This window comes from Triturus cristatus, chromosome 7, assembly GCF_964204655.1.
Source record: "Triturus cristatus chromosome 7, aTriCri1.1, whole genome shotgun sequence".
Taxonomy (NCBI): Eukaryota; Metazoa; Chordata; class Amphibia; order Caudata; family Salamandridae; genus Triturus; species Triturus cristatus.
In genome coordinates this window covers 1,303,362,205-1,303,379,969 of record NC_140590.1, presented here as the reverse complement: position 1 = coordinate 1,303,379,969, position 17,765 = coordinate 1,303,362,205, and the positions used below count along the sequence as shown (strand labels likewise).

The following is a 17,765-nucleotide window of genomic DNA, read 5'->3' as shown; positions in this document are numbered from 1 at the left end:
AAAAACAAAATAAAGCAAGTCAGAGTATTCGCAAAGTGGCTAGATTGATTTTATTCACAACCAAACATATTAGCGCTACTTTACAGAGTTTGCCAGTGAAGCAGTACTTTTGTTTTCTTGTCTTTTTTTTTAACAGCATTGTTTTCCCGGGTGGGGAAGTGCACCAATCGTGGGGTACTGCAATGACTGATTGAAGTACCGCAATGACTGATTGATGGGTGAATTGGTAACCATGTTCTTCCTGCTTACATTTCACATGCTTTACTTTGCTTTTTCCAGGATGTTGGTACTTTTTATTTAGGCAGCATATTGGTCTCTTGTCTAGTGCGTAATTTGAATGGAGTTGCAAGTATGTTATGGTTCTAAAAGCACTCACTACCACCTTCCTGGCCTCTAGCAATTTTCAGAAACAATAAAAATGTCATAACGCGGGCTGGCGGATCCAAGATGGCGGAGTGAGGATCCGTGCTGAGCAGCGCACCAGGAGGCTCTCCCCTTCTCTCTCTCTCCTTTATCGAAATGCCTGTAGCTTTTAACCGAATATGCCTCTACTCGGTTTAGCGCATACAAAACCCAGAAACTAAACGCAGACCTTCATATATTGTATCCATGGACTCCGCAACATTGTTACATAGCTACGGGGGAAAAAACAGAGGTTGCTCTTCATGCTAGAGCTCCTAAGGACGACACGAATCTTTCGGCGGATCACACAAGGATTGTTACGGAGCTCGGGGCTCAACTGGTTAAGCCTGTACTTCCGGACTGCCTCTTGTTCTTTCTCCCCGACCTCTCTGACGAACAAGATGCCTCTGAGAAACAAATCTCGCACAACTCATCACAGCAAACATCCGACAGGAACCTTTCCAGCTGGAGTCGGGGCCGGAGCTGTTCGGGAGACAGGAGCAATGATATCTGGGCTTTCTCCGGCTACCGTGACCAACGCTGACATTGATGAATCTATAAGCAGCGGCTGTCCCAACTTGGAGCACGCAACGACAGACAGAGAGAGCACGAGCAAACAGGTACTGAGACCTCCGATTCTGTCTGTTGATTCTTACTCTAAGGGGTCCAGTGGAGAACTCGTTGTAAATTTGGTTAAGCCCCCGGGCAAAAGCGGGGCAGTTGTTATAGGCAAAAATAGCCGTTCACCCCCGTCAGCCTCAGCTTCAGAACACACCGCCCAGAACACTTTTACCGCTCCTAAAGAGATATCCTCTAGCAGCAAACAAACCGGTAACACGCAGGGAACTGAACAACTGAAACACCGACAGTCCTTAACCTGTGATACTTCTACGGATCACAACATGATACCCATTAATTCCCTGACTAACTCGTCTTTGCTGCTTATGCAGCCCATGAATGAAACCGAGATCGGGGTTACACCAGAAACTGTGATAGCCATACTTGGCTCCGATTCAGCATCACCCCCTACGGGCTCTCTGCCTGCTACTGCAACCGCTATCACCACATCCGGAGGCCCAAAATCACTTGTAACTAAGGCATGTCCCATCAAAAGCGCAAGTCTCAGCAAACCTGTGGTCTCTCCAGAGATAATACTGCACACAGAATTCATCGAAATCAATGAACAAGATCCTTCTGAGAACTCCGATGCTGAGACCAGTACAGAGGGCGAGGCTGGGTCTGAAGACGATCTAGGGGGGGAAAAATCATCAAACGGACCTTGTGACTCCAAGACAAAATCCCGAGTAGGGAAAAGCAACAAATTTAAAAATAAAAACAAGTCTCGAGCCAAAAGAGGTCGCAAACCAACTCTATCAACCCGACCTCTCATTAATAGCATTTTGGATCAAAAGAAGGCTTTTGTGGACAAAAGCCCTTTAAGAAAATGGATCGTAGCAAAAGGCTTGGTTAAGAACTTGTCACAGAGACTATCAGGGGCCAGCTCAGTCGAAGCTTTAGAGCCCCCAGACTCTTCTTCCTTATTAGCAACAAATCCCTCCCCGGATACTCTTGCTTCAGCAGAGAACAACGCCTTAACTGCCCCACCTAAGCTGTCATCAGGTGGGCTAACTCATCAAGAATCAATTTTGACTCAAACACCCGGGGTCGGCTCTTTAGCAAGTACAGATACAACATCTAACTCAGCTTTAAACTCCACGCTAATACATCGTACTCTGCCTTCTCTCACCGAGAGCCCTTCTGCTAGTATCACCACCGTCTCTCCTCTACTTCATCAAAACGGAATACCCAAGTGCCTCTCCCAAAATAGACCCGGGCAAGAGCCAGGGCAAACATCAGCAGACTCCGCTTCAGTAGATACTATATTACAAATATTGAGAGATCAACACGCTGAAGCTAAAGAACACTATATTCAATTGAGGGAGGACAACAGCAAAATGCATACTTCACTACAAGAACTTGCTTCCAAGCTAGGTGGGATCGCCCAAGACATCGAGGGTCTCCAGCAACGTGTAGTCGAGATTGAGGAGGCCAACCTAAACACAACTGCCGTAACAGAGAAACATGACACCCAGCTGTTGGCACTACAATCAAAAGTTGAAGACCTGGAGAATCGACAAAGACGGTCCAACCTGAGACTTTTTGGCATTCCGGAGGGCTCTGAGGGGTCTGACCCGAGGTCTTATTTAGTGGGGTTGTTTCAAAAGGCCTTTCCAGACCTAGCAGACTGGGACTGGGACACACAAATCCAACGTGCTCACCGTCTTCCTCTGGCTATGAGAAACAGAAATAGGGAAAATCAGTTCCCCCGACCCCTTATAATCTTCTTTGGCAACTTCCTATTGCGCCAAGCTGTCTGGCAGAGAGCCCGTCCTAATGCCCCTGTAACTGTAGGGGCGTTCTCATTCTTTGTCCGTTCAGACCTATGTAAAGAAACAATGGACAGGCGTTGGATGTTACGTAAAATGATAGATCCCATTAAATCCTGTGGGGGCCAGGCATTCTTACAGGAGCCAGCTCGCCTCAAGGTTATTAAAAATGGTCACATTCATTTCTTTAGCGATGCCAAAGAAGCTGAAGCATATGTCTCTAGATTGGGCACCACCTAGATCTCACACTGTCTTAGTAAATTTGTCGGCATCAGGTGTGTCTTGCTTTGTATAGAAACATTACAGGCTATTCGGCACAGCACTGGGAAACATTGTCTATGTTCCCCTTTTTTTTCCCCCTTTTTTTGGAGAGGGTCCTGGGGGGGGGGGGGTACTCCTAGGTGTTCTGTCTTGCGCGCTGCCCTTCCAGCGGCAGCTGTTACTCAAGGGTGGTTCTTCCCCATTCGGGGCGAGAATCAGGGTGGGGGGAGGGAGTGGGGGGTGTTGGGTGGGCTAAAATCAATAAAAATAGGTTTCAGGCTGTTGAGGAAGAATGCTTTGAGTATAAACCAGTCGTGGCCTTTTGGCCCACATGTATGACCTCATATATAAGCAACAACGAACACTCTAAGATACTAGTCTCTAGGCTAAAAAATCTAAATACCCACAAATGCATGAAATAAAGATTTTGGCTTGGAACGTAGCAGGGCTCAATAGCAAGAATAAGAGAATGCTGATCTCAGAAGAACTGAAACTTCACAATCCACATCTCGTCCTTCTTTCAGAAATGCATATTGCCGGCAAGGACAAAAAACTACTCAAACAACTGGGTTATCACATTCTGGTTTGTTCCACTCTTGGGCTCTCTATAAGAGGGGTAGCTATACTTACAGATAAAAGATTCAAATCTGAAATATTGCAGACTTTTCATAGTCAAGACGGAAGATGGGCGTTGGTCCAACTCCGCTTAGAAAACCATACATATATCCTGTGTGTAGTATACGGCTCCAATACAGATGATCCAAGTATTTTTGATCAACTGAACATAAAACTCCTGGATTGGGATGGAGAACCCATTATTATGGGGGACTTCAATTGTATAATGGACCACAAAATAGACTCAACTCACCCAGGAAGTTCTCACAGGATGCGCAAAACCAGGTCAGCCATATCCGACATCTGTCGTATTCACAACATTAAGGATGCTTGGCGATACTTACATCCGAACACACCAGGTTATACGTATTATTCGGCACCACACAGATCATGCTCTAGGTTAGATATGGCACTAATTAGCGACAATCTATTAAAACATAGCACGATGACTCTATGCCCTCGAATCTCATCGGATCACAACGCCATAATTTTAGCAATCACTACACTACATATTAGGACTCCTCCCAGACCATTTTCCTTCCCTAGACACTTATTCTCAGATGCACAATTTGTGAAACAGCTCAAATCACACTTGACCGAATTTTTGTATACTAACGTCAATTCTGCTCCATGTCTTACGGTCTGGGACGCTTGCAAAGCGGGCATTAGGGGTTTTACCCAAGCATATTTAATCAGAAAAAATACTGAACTTAGAAAGCATAAGGCACAGATTATCTCTAAAATTGCAATCCAAGAAGAAATTCTGGCTTCTGCACTTCGATCAAACTTACCTGGGATCACAGAGATTGGCCTTAAACTTTGCTCACTTAAGAATGAGGCTAAAAACAAATTCATCCAAAAGAGCAGCGCAAATATTCATAAATATAAGATTTCACAATATGACAGTGGAGACAAAATTGGCAAAATCCTTGCCTATAAGGTTGCTGAAGACAGAGCCCACACACTGATAACAAGCATCCGAGGTAGCGATGGAAAAATATATAATCAGCAGAAAGAAATAATAGAACAATTTGCGGATTATTACAGTACACTATATACCCCAGAAAGTATCTCCAACCCAGAAGCAATCCAAGACTACGTTGACAAGTTCTTAATTAAACCACAGTCCAATACAACACAAGAATCGATGTCAGATATTATTACAGGAGACGAACTACAACAGGCAATAGAACTACTACCAGCAGGGAAAGCTGCAGGGGATGACACAATTCCTCTGGAGATTTATAAAATCTGCTTAGTCGAATTGGGACCCTTGTTACTGGAGGTTATGCAAGCTGTTTGCTGTTATGGAAAGGCCCCAAAATCATGGAACAGGGCAAAAATAATATTCTTTTTGAAAAAGAATAAACCAAAGGAGGAGAGAGGATCATACCCACCTATTTCATTGATTAATACCGATGCCAAAATATTTGCTAAAATACTAGCTATAAGACTGTCCCCCTTCCTGCCTTTAATTGTTAACCCTCAGCAACACGGGTTCATAATAGGGAGGGACACAACAGCACACGTAAACATGGCCATTACGGCATTTGATGTAGCAGAGATAGAATCCACCCCACTCGGCATGATTCTATTAGATGCCGAGAAGGCTTTTGACCGAGTGGGCTGGGACTACCTTTGGTGTGTCCTCTCTAAGTTGGGCTTTGGGGGACAATTCTTACGAGCTATACAGGCACTGTATGACAACCCAACAGTCTATACATCCTATGGGGGTCTGTCCTCTCAAGAGTTCTCAATCTTACGGGGTACCCGTCAGGGTTGCCCTCTCTCTCCTCTTTTATTCGCCCTTTCACTGGAACCATTCTTGCACGCTCTCCAACTACAAACCCAAATTGCTCCTTTCAGATCAGGCACTCAAACATTAAAAATAACTGCATATGCCGACGATATCGCGGTTTACTCACATGATGTTGTGGCGGCTCTCCAAGGCATCGTCTTTGAGGCTGAAAAATTCGGAATCGTTTCCGGCTATAAGCTTAACATACAGAAGACCCAAATCATAGCTAATTATACTCCCACTGTTACAGTTCCTGAGATATGTAAAAGCGCTACTTATTTAGGAGTCAAATTAACGGCTCAAATTCAAGAAATTAATAACATAAACTATAATCCATTAGTCAAATCCACTATCTCACTTTTAAAAAAATGGCACCGACTACCATTAAATATTATCGGCAGAATCAACTTAATCAAGATGAAGGTTCTACCTAAATTCTTGTACTTATTCCGTTCCATTCCATTGGCTTTAAACAACTTGTTTTTCAAACAGCTAGACGGCGCATTTAGTAGCTTTATTTGGGGCTACCTAAAAGCGAGGAGGTCGTTGAATTCTCTGAAAAATAATACAAACTTGGGAGGGCTTAATTTTCCTGATTTTAAATTATATTTTTGGTCTGCTTTTGTATTTCGTATTCGCTCTTTATTAAACCAGGGTGGAGCACTCTTTTTTCATTTTTTTAAGTTAAAACATGATTCCAATAAGTTCTTACTACGAGTCAACGACCCCAACTACTTTAAAAGAGTAAAATTTAAGACCACAAGAGATATAGTAAAGATTTGGGATAACATACTCACTTTTTGCAAAACTACTTTTTTTCACCATAAACTACCGCTGTGGGGCAACCCGGGTCTTCCGGGAATCTTTAACGAACACAATTCTTATATCTGGACAAGATGGGGTATCAGTCAGCTAGGGGACCTATATGGCACGCAAGGCTTTTTAGACTTTAATACACTTAAACTGCTTCATGATCTCCCTGAAGCTATGAGATTTAAACACCGACAGATACATGACTATCTAGTGAATAAAAAAAGACTATTCGAGATTACTGATTGCGACATCTGGATACATTTCTACTCTTCAACAACTAAATCTGCAATTAGTAACATTTATAGCCTTTTAATTAACTCTAAACCAAACGACTGTTCTAAACTAGCTGTCAAATGGGGCAGGCTATTAGGCACAAACGTTACATCGAAAGATATAGAACACTCCCTATCGAATATCAATAATAGCGTTAATTCTTCCAGCCTGAGGCTACAGCAATTTAGAACGACCTGCATGCTATATTATACACCGGAAATCATCTCTAGATGGTCTCTCAACAACTCTATTAATGATTACACTAAATGCCCCAAATGCTCCGTCCACGCAGCCGATTTGACACACATGCTGTTTTCTTGTCCTATCCTCAAGGATTATTGGTCTGACATTGGCAAGGTTCTAGAAATCAGGTTAACCCAGCTCCCTCCATTCACTGCCTCCTCTGTTTTGCTAGATATTCATCCCACCCTTTTTCCCCAGGCTGCTCTGGCTTCAATTCTTATGTCCTGTGCTAAACTAACTTTGGCCAGAGCCTGGACTTGCTCTGATCCGCCATCAGTCTGGGACTGGTGGACACTGGTAACTGAGACTTACTCAATGGAGGCTGCACTAGCTAATCTCAGGGGGACTCGGTCTTTGATGAAACACGAAAAGAACTGGGGATCATTTATGGAATAGTGTTGCTCCCCCTTTGTGTTTAATTTTGCTTACTGGGTCGGTTCTTTTTTCTTTCCTTTTTTTTTTTTCCCTCCTCTCGTTTTGTAAGCAAATGCATGTATTAATGTATGTTTTACTCACCAGCCTGTTCAATAAAAATATTTAAAAAAAAAAAAAAAAAATGCCATAACGCTCATATTTAATGTTTTTCCTAAAGAGAAATCAGAGTTTTATCTAGTGGAAGTTTTTACTCATGGAAAGGTAGCGCAGAAGGTTAATGTACCTGCTGCAAAGAACATCTACCTGATGCAGATCACAAAATGCACATGATGTAAACAGGTCAGTGAGTCACTGCTTTTGTCAGAGAGATCCTTTTGTTACTTGCAGTTTGTAAGTTAAAATCCTAACATAGAACAGTGAGCTATTAACTGTCATCTAAGAGCTGCATGCAAACTGCAAGGTAAAAATTAGAGCGGTATGTTTTTTCCCCCAGTCTTTGTTTGATTATCCTAATGTTTCAAAAATAAATTGTTATATTTTTATTTCCAGCACCTGGTAAAGCCTGACAGCCATTACCTAATATTTGGGCAATTTTTGGGTGAAGAACAAGAGGCCCCAACCTCCTTTGCTGCTCTTTCACACCGGCTACAACCCAGCAAACACCAGTGTTAAAGCTAAGGAAACTGATGCTATATTTTTTTACATTGGCGTGAGGGCTATGTATGTGGTCACTCTACATGGTGGTTGGGGTGGATGCACATTTTGAACATTGTACCCTCAGTGGATGGAATTTACTAATAGCCTTAGCCCTGTGCTTTGGGCAATAACGATTGTTAAAGGCACTATCTATCCCTTGCCTTGTTAAAGGCCCTCAAGTAGTATCTGTTTCATTGCCTTCAGCAACCAGTATGGCAGACAGAGGCAGCAGGCAGTAAGGCTCTATTTTTAGCAGTCATGTTGTGCAAAGGGGAGCTGTTTGAGATACACTACGATAATGCACAAGATATATGTATTTATACTGACATTTGATATTATTGCACCAAACCTTATACTTTGTACTTTGATTATTGACAGGTTTCTTTAATATTGGTAAGGCCAGCATCGGCATGAATATAGTAGAACAGCTACTTGCAAGGTCATTCTTTGGACCGACACTTGAAGAGAAACTAAATATAAAGCAATTAGGACCTGATCGGCCTGACCTAAAACTACAACAAATTTCCCAGGACAGCGGAAAGACTTACAAACGTACATTCTCAAACACCTGGTACACAAACGTTGATTGGCTTACAGAGTGCGCGTCAAAAAAATTCTCTGTTCTGCTTCCCCTGCTTGCTGTTTGGTGGTGACATTCCTTGGACAATTAAGGAGTAAAATACTTGAAGCATTTTTATGACAAAATACAGAAGCACGCACACACAAGAAACCATATAGAAAACCTGACAAGACTGGGAATGTTGGGAGACACACCGATTGAGCACCACATAAACGACGCATACCACAAAACAATACAGAAACACAATGAAGCAGTTGATAGGAATAGACACATACTAACAAAAATAATTGATTGCATTCGTTTCTGTGGTGCTTTCGAACTGGCATTGCGAGGCCATGATGAATCTGAAAGTTCCTCAAATCCTGGAATATTTAAAGGCCTTGTGGATTTAAAAGCAAACATAGACAGTGAAATGGAAGCACATTTAGCAAGTGCTACAGTCTTTGAGGGCACCTCTAAAATGATACAAAATGAACTCCTTGAGTGTATACTAGAAATTATGAGAAGCCATATTGTCCACGAGGTGCAAAACACAGACTTTGTGGCTATTCAGGCTGATGACACCACTGATGTGGCCACAAAAACACAGTCCGTATTAGTCTTTCGGTACCTTGACAATGACAGTAAAGTTGTGGAGAGGTTCTATGTTTTCACACATTTAAGAGACTCTAGTGCAGAAACCATTACTTCAGCTATACTGCATGAACTGAACGTCATTTTTCCAGAGCTGTGTAAAAAAAAAACGTATCGCACAAAGCTATGATGGTGTGTCCGTAATGAGTGGAGGCCTAGGTGGAGTACAGAAAAGAATTAGAGATGTATACCCTAATGCTCATTATGTGCACTGTTACACCCACCAACGTAATCTTATTATGCAACAGGCAGTATCAAAGATCTCAGAGACACAAATTTTCTTTCTCGATGTAGGAGGCATGGCAGCATTCTTCTCACGTTCCCCCAAAAGAACGGAGGTACTTCAGGAGATTGTGGACAAAAGGCTTTCAAGGAGACCCTCAACTCGTTGGAACTTTAACATACGTACAATCAACCTAATATATCAACATAGGGAGGACCTTGAGAAATGTTTTGACGCCATAGAAGCCAATAAAGAATACGTATATAAGTCTGAATGAAGCCCCTGGCTTTGCTAGAACACTACAAGACAGAGTTTCAGTTCTTTCTGTTTTTATTTCATGAAATAATGTTTTATGTCGACATATTATACAACCAGTTACAATCACGAGCCATAGATGCTGTCTCTGTGCAAAGAGATACCAGTATGTTTGTCACCAGCATGAGCAAAGTGAGAGATGGGGTTGACAATTTAGACAGCAAACTGACAAAGGATTCTACTTTTTCAAACCGCAGGAAAAACATCAGCAGTCTGGTTGGAATTGCAAAGGAGATATGTGACAATATAATTGTGCATGCACAAGAACGTTTTTATTTCACAAAACATTTGGTGAGTGCCGCATTATTGCAAAGTGGACACTTTGCAAAATCCTTCCCTGAGCAAGCTCTGAATGAGGCTGTGGAAGCCTATTCTATGCTCAACAAAGAGGACCTGAAAACTGAGTTGACTGTACTGTACGGAATGAGTGTATACCAGAAGGCCACTGGTGCTATTTCTTTGCTGGCTTTAATTCAGAAACTTAATATGAAAAAGTCACTTACAGAGACTGTGGCTTTACTAAAAATAGTCATTACCACTCCTATGACAACAGCAGAGTCGGAACAATGTTTTTCCACCTTAAACAGAATCAAGACATTCCTGAGGAATACCATGATTCAGGAAAGACTGAATGCTTTAGCAATGCGTTCTATAGAGAGCGACCTAGTTAAAAGAATCCCAGACTTTAACGTTCAAGTTATTGAAAAGTTTGCTGCTCTTAAAGACAGACGTGCTGATTTTATCTACAGAAAGTGAACAATATGTTGAATGCTGCTAGTTTGCGACCTTTTTAGTTGTTTGTTAAATAAAAAAACATCTGTGAGGTACTCAGAAATGCATTGTATCTCGAAGTCTGTTATGAAGCTCTGTGGTTATACTGAATAAGCAGCTACCTATTTTATATGAAATCTCTTTATTAATGTAATAACTGCACTTTCACAATTGCTGTATTAACCTTCCTGCTTTCTCAGATTTGCTTGAAAATGCACAATATGTCCACTCTTTTTTCAAAATGTTCTCCTAGACTCAGCCTCCCTCCTCTGATATCCATAAAATAAGTACCAGTGAGTTAGTGTAATTGGAGCACATGTCCATTCAATGTACAGAGAGAGCTATAGAAAAAACATTTATTATATGCAGAACAAAACAATTGTTATATTTCAGCTTTATAAAAAAGCTACACAAATCAGTAATTAAATTAATTATCTCTCCAGAAAAGACACAGTTTCCTGAGCACTCATATGTTAGGGATGGAACTTTATGTAGTCTGTGTACAGATTATCTCTGAACTGGAAATCCCCACACAGGTACCACCCAGGCTAGTCTTTAAATAATGATAATGCTCTTATAAGGTTGTGTCTGAGCATATGGCGGTTGTTCCAATGGCATTTGAATATGCACTCAGGAATACAATGGACCTACCCAGTTGCATGATCTTTGTAATGATGGTCTGAGAGAGTTGGACCCTAGCCTAGCCAGGTTTTGATATTTGCACAGCTGACTTATTATAGCTACACCTCACTTACAATATGGGTGGTAACTTGTCATATTTACCTTGGTATTTTTTCTATTAGTTAATTAGTCTTTTATTGTAGGCTTTTAAATATGTGACTTCCTGTAATGTCATCAGGTTCGTCACCAGGTTCAAAGAGCATATGATATAACTTCCTGTGATGTCCTGAGGGGCGGAGGGTCAGGAACGATGTCACGTCTGCTATCCCTGGCACTTTGGTGAATTGACACCCATGCATGGTGCATATTTGCGAAATGTAATCAGGATTCAATGTCATAACTAGGTTGCACTCATTTGGTGTGTTGTCTAGGGAGGCAGGGTAGGGATTAGTTATTTTCTTTTTCAATGCAAATGATAATGTCCAGCGTAATGCTGTGAAACTGAATACAAATTTACTGAAATTTAAAAGTGAATGCCAGTCTCCTGATTTGTTAAGTTGATTTGCACTTAAACACCGATTGTGGGATGCCAATGGGCTGGTTCTGTGAAATTTTAAATGGAGTAAAATACCATGCAGAGACCTCTAACAAAGAACAAGTCTATAATAATTCATATCCTGCCTGGCCAATGCCCTTAGGATGACTAAAGAAGATGGTGTACAGTGAAAAATGTCCACATTTAATTACACAAGATAAGGGCACTGTTAACATCAGTCACCAGGCAGAGATCGGCCTAAACAAATACCAGGGCAGATGCCCCCTTACGTCTTTGAAATGTGACTAGAAAGTGATCTGGGAAAGGTGTAAATTCAATGTCATAACAGATTTGTACTTCAATGATTCTCTCCAAAACCTCTAATGCCACTAGAAACAGGGACCTGGAAAACAGTTTGAAAGATACTAAAAGGCCATGGGTTTTTGATATTTGTTTTTAAAGAGAAGTAACTGCGGGCGTTTCGTTTGAAAAACTTTATTCGATTCTTGTGAATCATAAAAGTACATGGTTACATTAATAAAACCGTGCTTAAAATTAATCCATATTACATTTTACACATACTAAATATAACCAAACAGCATATAAGATTTCATAGCAGGGTTTTCTATGAACTACCATTTTCTTTACATCAATCCAAGGGTGTGAGAATAAATAAATAAGTAAAAATTGCTTGAGGCCCTATTTTCCATTTTCCCTATCACATTTCATATCTTTTCCTGATTCGCAAAACAGTTCTAATAAAATTTAACCCAGCACAACGTGACGGCATTGGACAAAGAACGTAAATAATTAAAGCCATCCTGATATGAACAAGGGTCAATTTCCCTCAGGCTGGGCCTAATAAAACGAGCCCTTATATCTTTATATATAGTGCAAAACAGCATAAGGTGCATTGTGCTTTGATCAGCTAAGTTATTACAAGGACAGGGAGTCAGTCTCTCACACCAACTCGCCTGATTGGGAAAAGGCACAAGAAAGTGCAATGTGCAGAGACGAAACCTCATCAGAAGGAAGCGGGAATGTGTATGAGTACTAAAAGATAAATAAAATTGTCGAAGATTTAGCGACCCATGGGATGGGGTCTCATCATCCAGGTTAGATGAGACTAACTCATTATAGTAGGCATTTTTAATCATTGTTTTTATGTTGGATGGTATGCCATCAGCATGTTCAAAATAATTTCCTAGGCCAATCTTAGTTAAAGCATTTTTGACATAACAAATCCAGGGAATAGACGATGTGTTTTCTAAGCTTAAACAGTCCCTTATGATTGCTCTGGTAAATGATAATTCTTCCGATGATCACACTTTCCCCCATAGTATCAGGGGCGCGCTTTTAATTCTATCGTCAACAAAATCTAATCCCAGCTCAGAATGACAAAATTTGGTGGGAGAGCTAATTCGAACCGTCAGCAATCTTTTTATAAATTTGTTTTCCAAAATTTGAAATTGGCTGGTTTTTTTACTTCCCCATACTCCCGCCCCATAAGTTGTAACTGACCGGCATTTTGATTTATATAAGTATTTCTGCCACTGGCTTATGTCCTAATTTGCACGCAAAGCGAAACAGGCCCTCTATAATTCTTCTGGTCTATTGGGCCCTAGTTGCAAACGTGTTGTCCCAGTTCAATTTATTGTTAAAAACATTCCCAAAATATGTAAAAGAAGGGACCTTTTCAATTGTTCTACTATTTACCACAAATGTTCTTGTTTTTGTATTTTTAGGACCACAGACCATAATAGAAGACTTATTAAAATTGACCTTAAGATCCAAATCCGTCATAAAATCAGTAAAAGCGGTCAGGGCTTTTGAAGGCTATTAGCCGTTAAGGTCAGCAGTACGGTGTCGTCCGCATATGATAACAAGGGAACCCGAGTTACCTCCTACATTCGGATAGTCCAAGTGCTGCTCTATTAGGAATTTCTCCACCCCGTTTGTATATAAAAGTAATAAAAAGGGGGCCAAAATGCATCCTTGTCGTACGCCCTCTGTGGATGCGATGGATCTAGATTTTTCTCCCCCCGGGCCATAATGTATAGAAACGGAGGTAGATGAGTGCATACTACGTAAAAGGGTTATAAGTGCCTCCTGAAAGCCCATCTTTTCCATGAGTAGCCACAGCTTCCCCCTGTTAACTGTGTCAAATGCACTGGATAAGTCCATGAAGGCCAAGTGGATCGATCCTCTTTTGGCCTTCATGTACTTACCCATAACTAAGGACAAATTGAGGCATTGTTTGTTCGTACCCATACACTTTCTAAAGCCGTATTGTGAGTGGGAAATCAGACCAGACTCATTAGCCCAAAGTTCAAGGCGGGCAAGAATTACCCTCCCCAAGACTTTGCATGTTGCGTCAACTAGGGAGATAGGCCAATAGCAAATTGGATCATTCCTACTGCCCTTCTTGTATTCTGGGACCACCACGGCTTCTTTCCATGAGTCAGGGATGCGGCCCACTATTACTGATTTAAAAACATTTGCCAACAGCGGTGCCCATATTAGGGGATTACCTTTGAACATATCTAACGGGACACCGTCGGGCCCTGGGGCTTTTGCAGAAATACCCTTCAGCAATGCATCTTCAACCTCACCAATCATAATGGACAAACTCAGTTGATTCGCAGTTGCGAGGTTAACGGCTATATCTTCTTTTTGATCTTGCAATGATACACCCTTAGGATTAAATATTTTCGAAAAATGAACTACCCATGCGTCTTCAGTTATTAACGATTCCATATTCCTAACCTCATTTGTAAAGAGGGGGCGATTTATAACTTCCCGGAAGCCTCTAGAATCCTTGAGGGCACTAGCTCTCTCCAGGTCATCCCATGCAAGATTTCTTAACTCATCTTTTCTCTTCCCAATTACTAATTTATACGTTTGTCTTGCCTTCCTAATTAAATCCCTATCGCGGGGGACCATATGCAGAGCTTTTTTGAGATCTTTTTGGGCCTTAGAGCACAGTGAAAAATGTCCACATTTAATTACACAAGATAAGGGCACTGTTAACATCAGTCACCAGGCAGATATCACCCTAAACAAATACCAGGGCAGATGCTCCCTTATGTCTTTGAAATGTGACTAGAAAGTGATCTGGGAAAGGTGTAAATTCAATGTCATAACAGATTCTACTTCAATGATTCTCTCCAAAACCTCTAATGCCACTAGAAACAGGGACCTGGAAAACAGTTTGAAAGATACTAAAAAGCCATGGGTTTTTGATATTTGTTTTTAAAGAGAAGTAACTGCGGTCATATTAAAGCCTTCTGGCATAATACTAGACAGCACACTATACGATTGCGCACAATAAACAATGGTGACATAATGGACTAAAGGATTTTCTAAGTTTAATTCTTCAGACATTTCAAAGGGAGTTAGATCAAAATCTTTCGAGCAGATGACAAAATGTATCCACTCATTAAATTCAACAATGAAAGGAGTGATAACTGCTGATCTGAGCAAAGGTGACCCTCTGAGGCGTGAACAATTCGGTTGCTTGAAAAATATTAGTCTGCTTTGGCTGGACAAACGCTCCAGTATGTTTCACTTAGAGACAAACTATTCTTCTGAGAAGAAGTCCCGTTGACTTTCCAAAAGTGAGGAGAAACCACCAAGTCACCAAACTGTCTTTCACACCCAAGGAATAAATGACCAGATGATGCGGAGTTAGGCAACTTCCTTTCGGGGAGATAATCCCTGGTGAGGGGGGTAGGTTATTTCTGCTTTGGCAAGGTAAGAGATTGGATTTTGGGTTTCTTTTGTTACCTAAAACCTAGCTTTGTGGGAGGTTAAGATGGAATGATGACAGGATTGTGCCTAAATGCATCACTGTGTCCTTACTAACAATGTCATGTTGATTATGGCTAGTGATAAGCTAGCACTGGGATTGAAAGGAATGATTTTGCAATTGTATTTTGTATTTGGTGAGCTTGCATCTCACTAGATAACTTTTTTGTGTAACCTCATTTAGGAACATATGTGTACATATCGCAAAATGTATCTTTTTTTTTAGAATATATGTGTTCGCTCCTCTTTTGGTTATTCGACTAAAGTCTTCAAGCCCTGGTAAAGATAATGCTTTTGGGACATATGGAGGTAGAGTCACAGAAAGGGCGAGTAGATAAACGGTTTATTGATTTCTGGAGTTGTAGATGCCACACATACTGTTTCTGACTGATTGTTCACTAGCGTAGGTGGAATGATCTGATGAACAAAGAACGAAACAAAATACACACAATTCTTTAAAATGCAGAAGCTATGTGACAGTACTTTTAGCTCCCGGTTTCACATAAGAAAACTTGAAAAACAAGACAGTTCCTCTTTCAATTAGAATAGCAAAAATGTGTTCTATTTCACTAAGGGTTGGGGAAAAAGCTTGTTTCGATTAGGAAAATCTGCCCTTTGCGTATTTACATCAGGCAAACTAGAAAAGCATACTGTTTCTGAAGCTAGCGTTTTAGATAGACATTGACATGAAATGGCTTTCGATGAAAATCAGTCCCATGTGCTCTGTGTTTTAACTGAGTCCTAATTGTGTTTCTATCATGCAGGAAATTGTTTGCTGATCAGTAGCTCCATAGGGGAATAAGTGGGTTGAATTAAGGATCACATTTTGTATTTGTTAAATTATTAAATCGGAAGGGAAGGCAAGCAATTAGTACAGCTAAAGCAGCCGAGAAACGCAATCTTACCTGGAAGCTCATGCCCTCTTCCTTGCTTGAATATTCCTTTATTGAGTAAGGTGATAACAAGTCTGGTTGCACGTTTAAAGAGTCAACATTGCCTTTTAAACCGCTCTCCATTCTCTCCATAAAAGAATGTAATTCCTGTTGTAATAATCCTAGTTGTACAAAAATGATGTTGCTCATCTTGGAGTTGTTGGTCCTTTCATTATCAACTTTATCAGTCAATAAAAGGTCTTCATATTCGTTATCTATGCAAAGTTTAATATCATTTTGCTCAGAAATTAAAACTTCAATAGTGTTAATAACTAGAGTTGCTTGGTCTCGGACACTGAGGAGATTTTCAAAGTCTTTTGTTGTAAATAACTTGGATGGACTGGTGTGACTAATATCTTGACACTTTATGGTCCTACTTCTGCTTGTCTTCTCCTGACAGCCTTCTATCCCGTGTTCGCCAGCTGCTGGTATTTTCCTACAAATTGGCATTGGAATACACTGTGCTGAATCTCCAGCCTCATCACTTGTCTCCAGCACTGGTCGTGTTCCTTGGCAGGATGCCAAGTCATAGCTTTGGAGGTTTGTAAGCAGGACACGATTCTCGTACTGAAGTTTCCTTACTTTACCACTGAGCTCATTAATTTGAATCTTAGCTGTATAGAGTTCCTCCTGAGAAAGTTCACTGATCACTGAGCAGCTATCCTCCGAAATTGTTATGTCCTGGTCCCGTTCTGATTTGTATTGGTTCAACTCATTCATAAGTAGTTTGTTCTGGTCCTCCGACTCCATGAGCGACCTCCTCAGGACTTCTGCTTCTTCTTCAACAAACTGAAGATGCTTCCCCAATTCCAAATATTTCTCTCCAGACTCTCCATAGTTGGTGCATGAAAAGCTCAATAGGACATCTGGACCAATGAGGTCTTTGTCTCCTTGTCCCTTCATTTCATCCATCTCTGCCCTTAGACCCCTATTTTCAACTTCAAGTTCCACTATCCTCCGACTTAAGATGTTTGCTTCTTCTTCTACCAGTTTTAGGTGGACCTTTAATTCTGCCTCACGTGAGTGGGGAGAGTCCGCCAGCTCCTGAACAGATAGTGTGCTGTCCAAGTCCCCAAACAGTGAGTTATACTTCAATAACTCTTCCCTCATGCTGTCAGCATCTTTTGCCAGCTTGGTTAGTTTCCTGCACATAAGAGTGGATTCTTCTTTTGCAAACCAGAGCTGGCATTTCAAATCAGCACTGTCCTCCTGAAGATTAAAAAGACAGAGGTTCAGCAGATTAGCACTTATTTTAGACTACATTTAAAAAAACATATTACTATGCTGGGGGCAAGAATATACAATACTTATATCTAATTTAGTCAAAGTGGTGCTACCAGCATGAAATACAATACATGACCACTTTAAAAAAAGCAGCAATATAAGCTACCGGTGTACATTTCAGATTACCAAGAAAATGTTCCAGCCCACTGATGGAGCAAGGTTTTGTGTAAAAAGAAACTTGCTCGTATGCAATTCTCTCTA

General features: G+C 40.9%; 1 protein-coding gene across 2 annotated transcripts in view; it reads right to left on the bottom strand.

The window, feature by feature from the left end:
* MTCL2 (microtubule crosslinking factor 2) overlaps positions 1 to 17,765 on the bottom strand; it is a 1,546,820-nt gene that overhangs the window by 497,794 nt on the left and 1,031,261 nt on the right. For both annotated transcript variants that reach the window (XM_085618920.1, XM_085618919.1), the window contains exon 5: positions 16,254 to 17,489. In XM_085618920.1, coding sequence (XP_085475046.1) covers positions 16,254 to 17,489 — 1,236 coding nt within the window. The remainder of the gene's footprint in view (positions 1 to 16,253; positions 17,490 to 17,765) is intronic.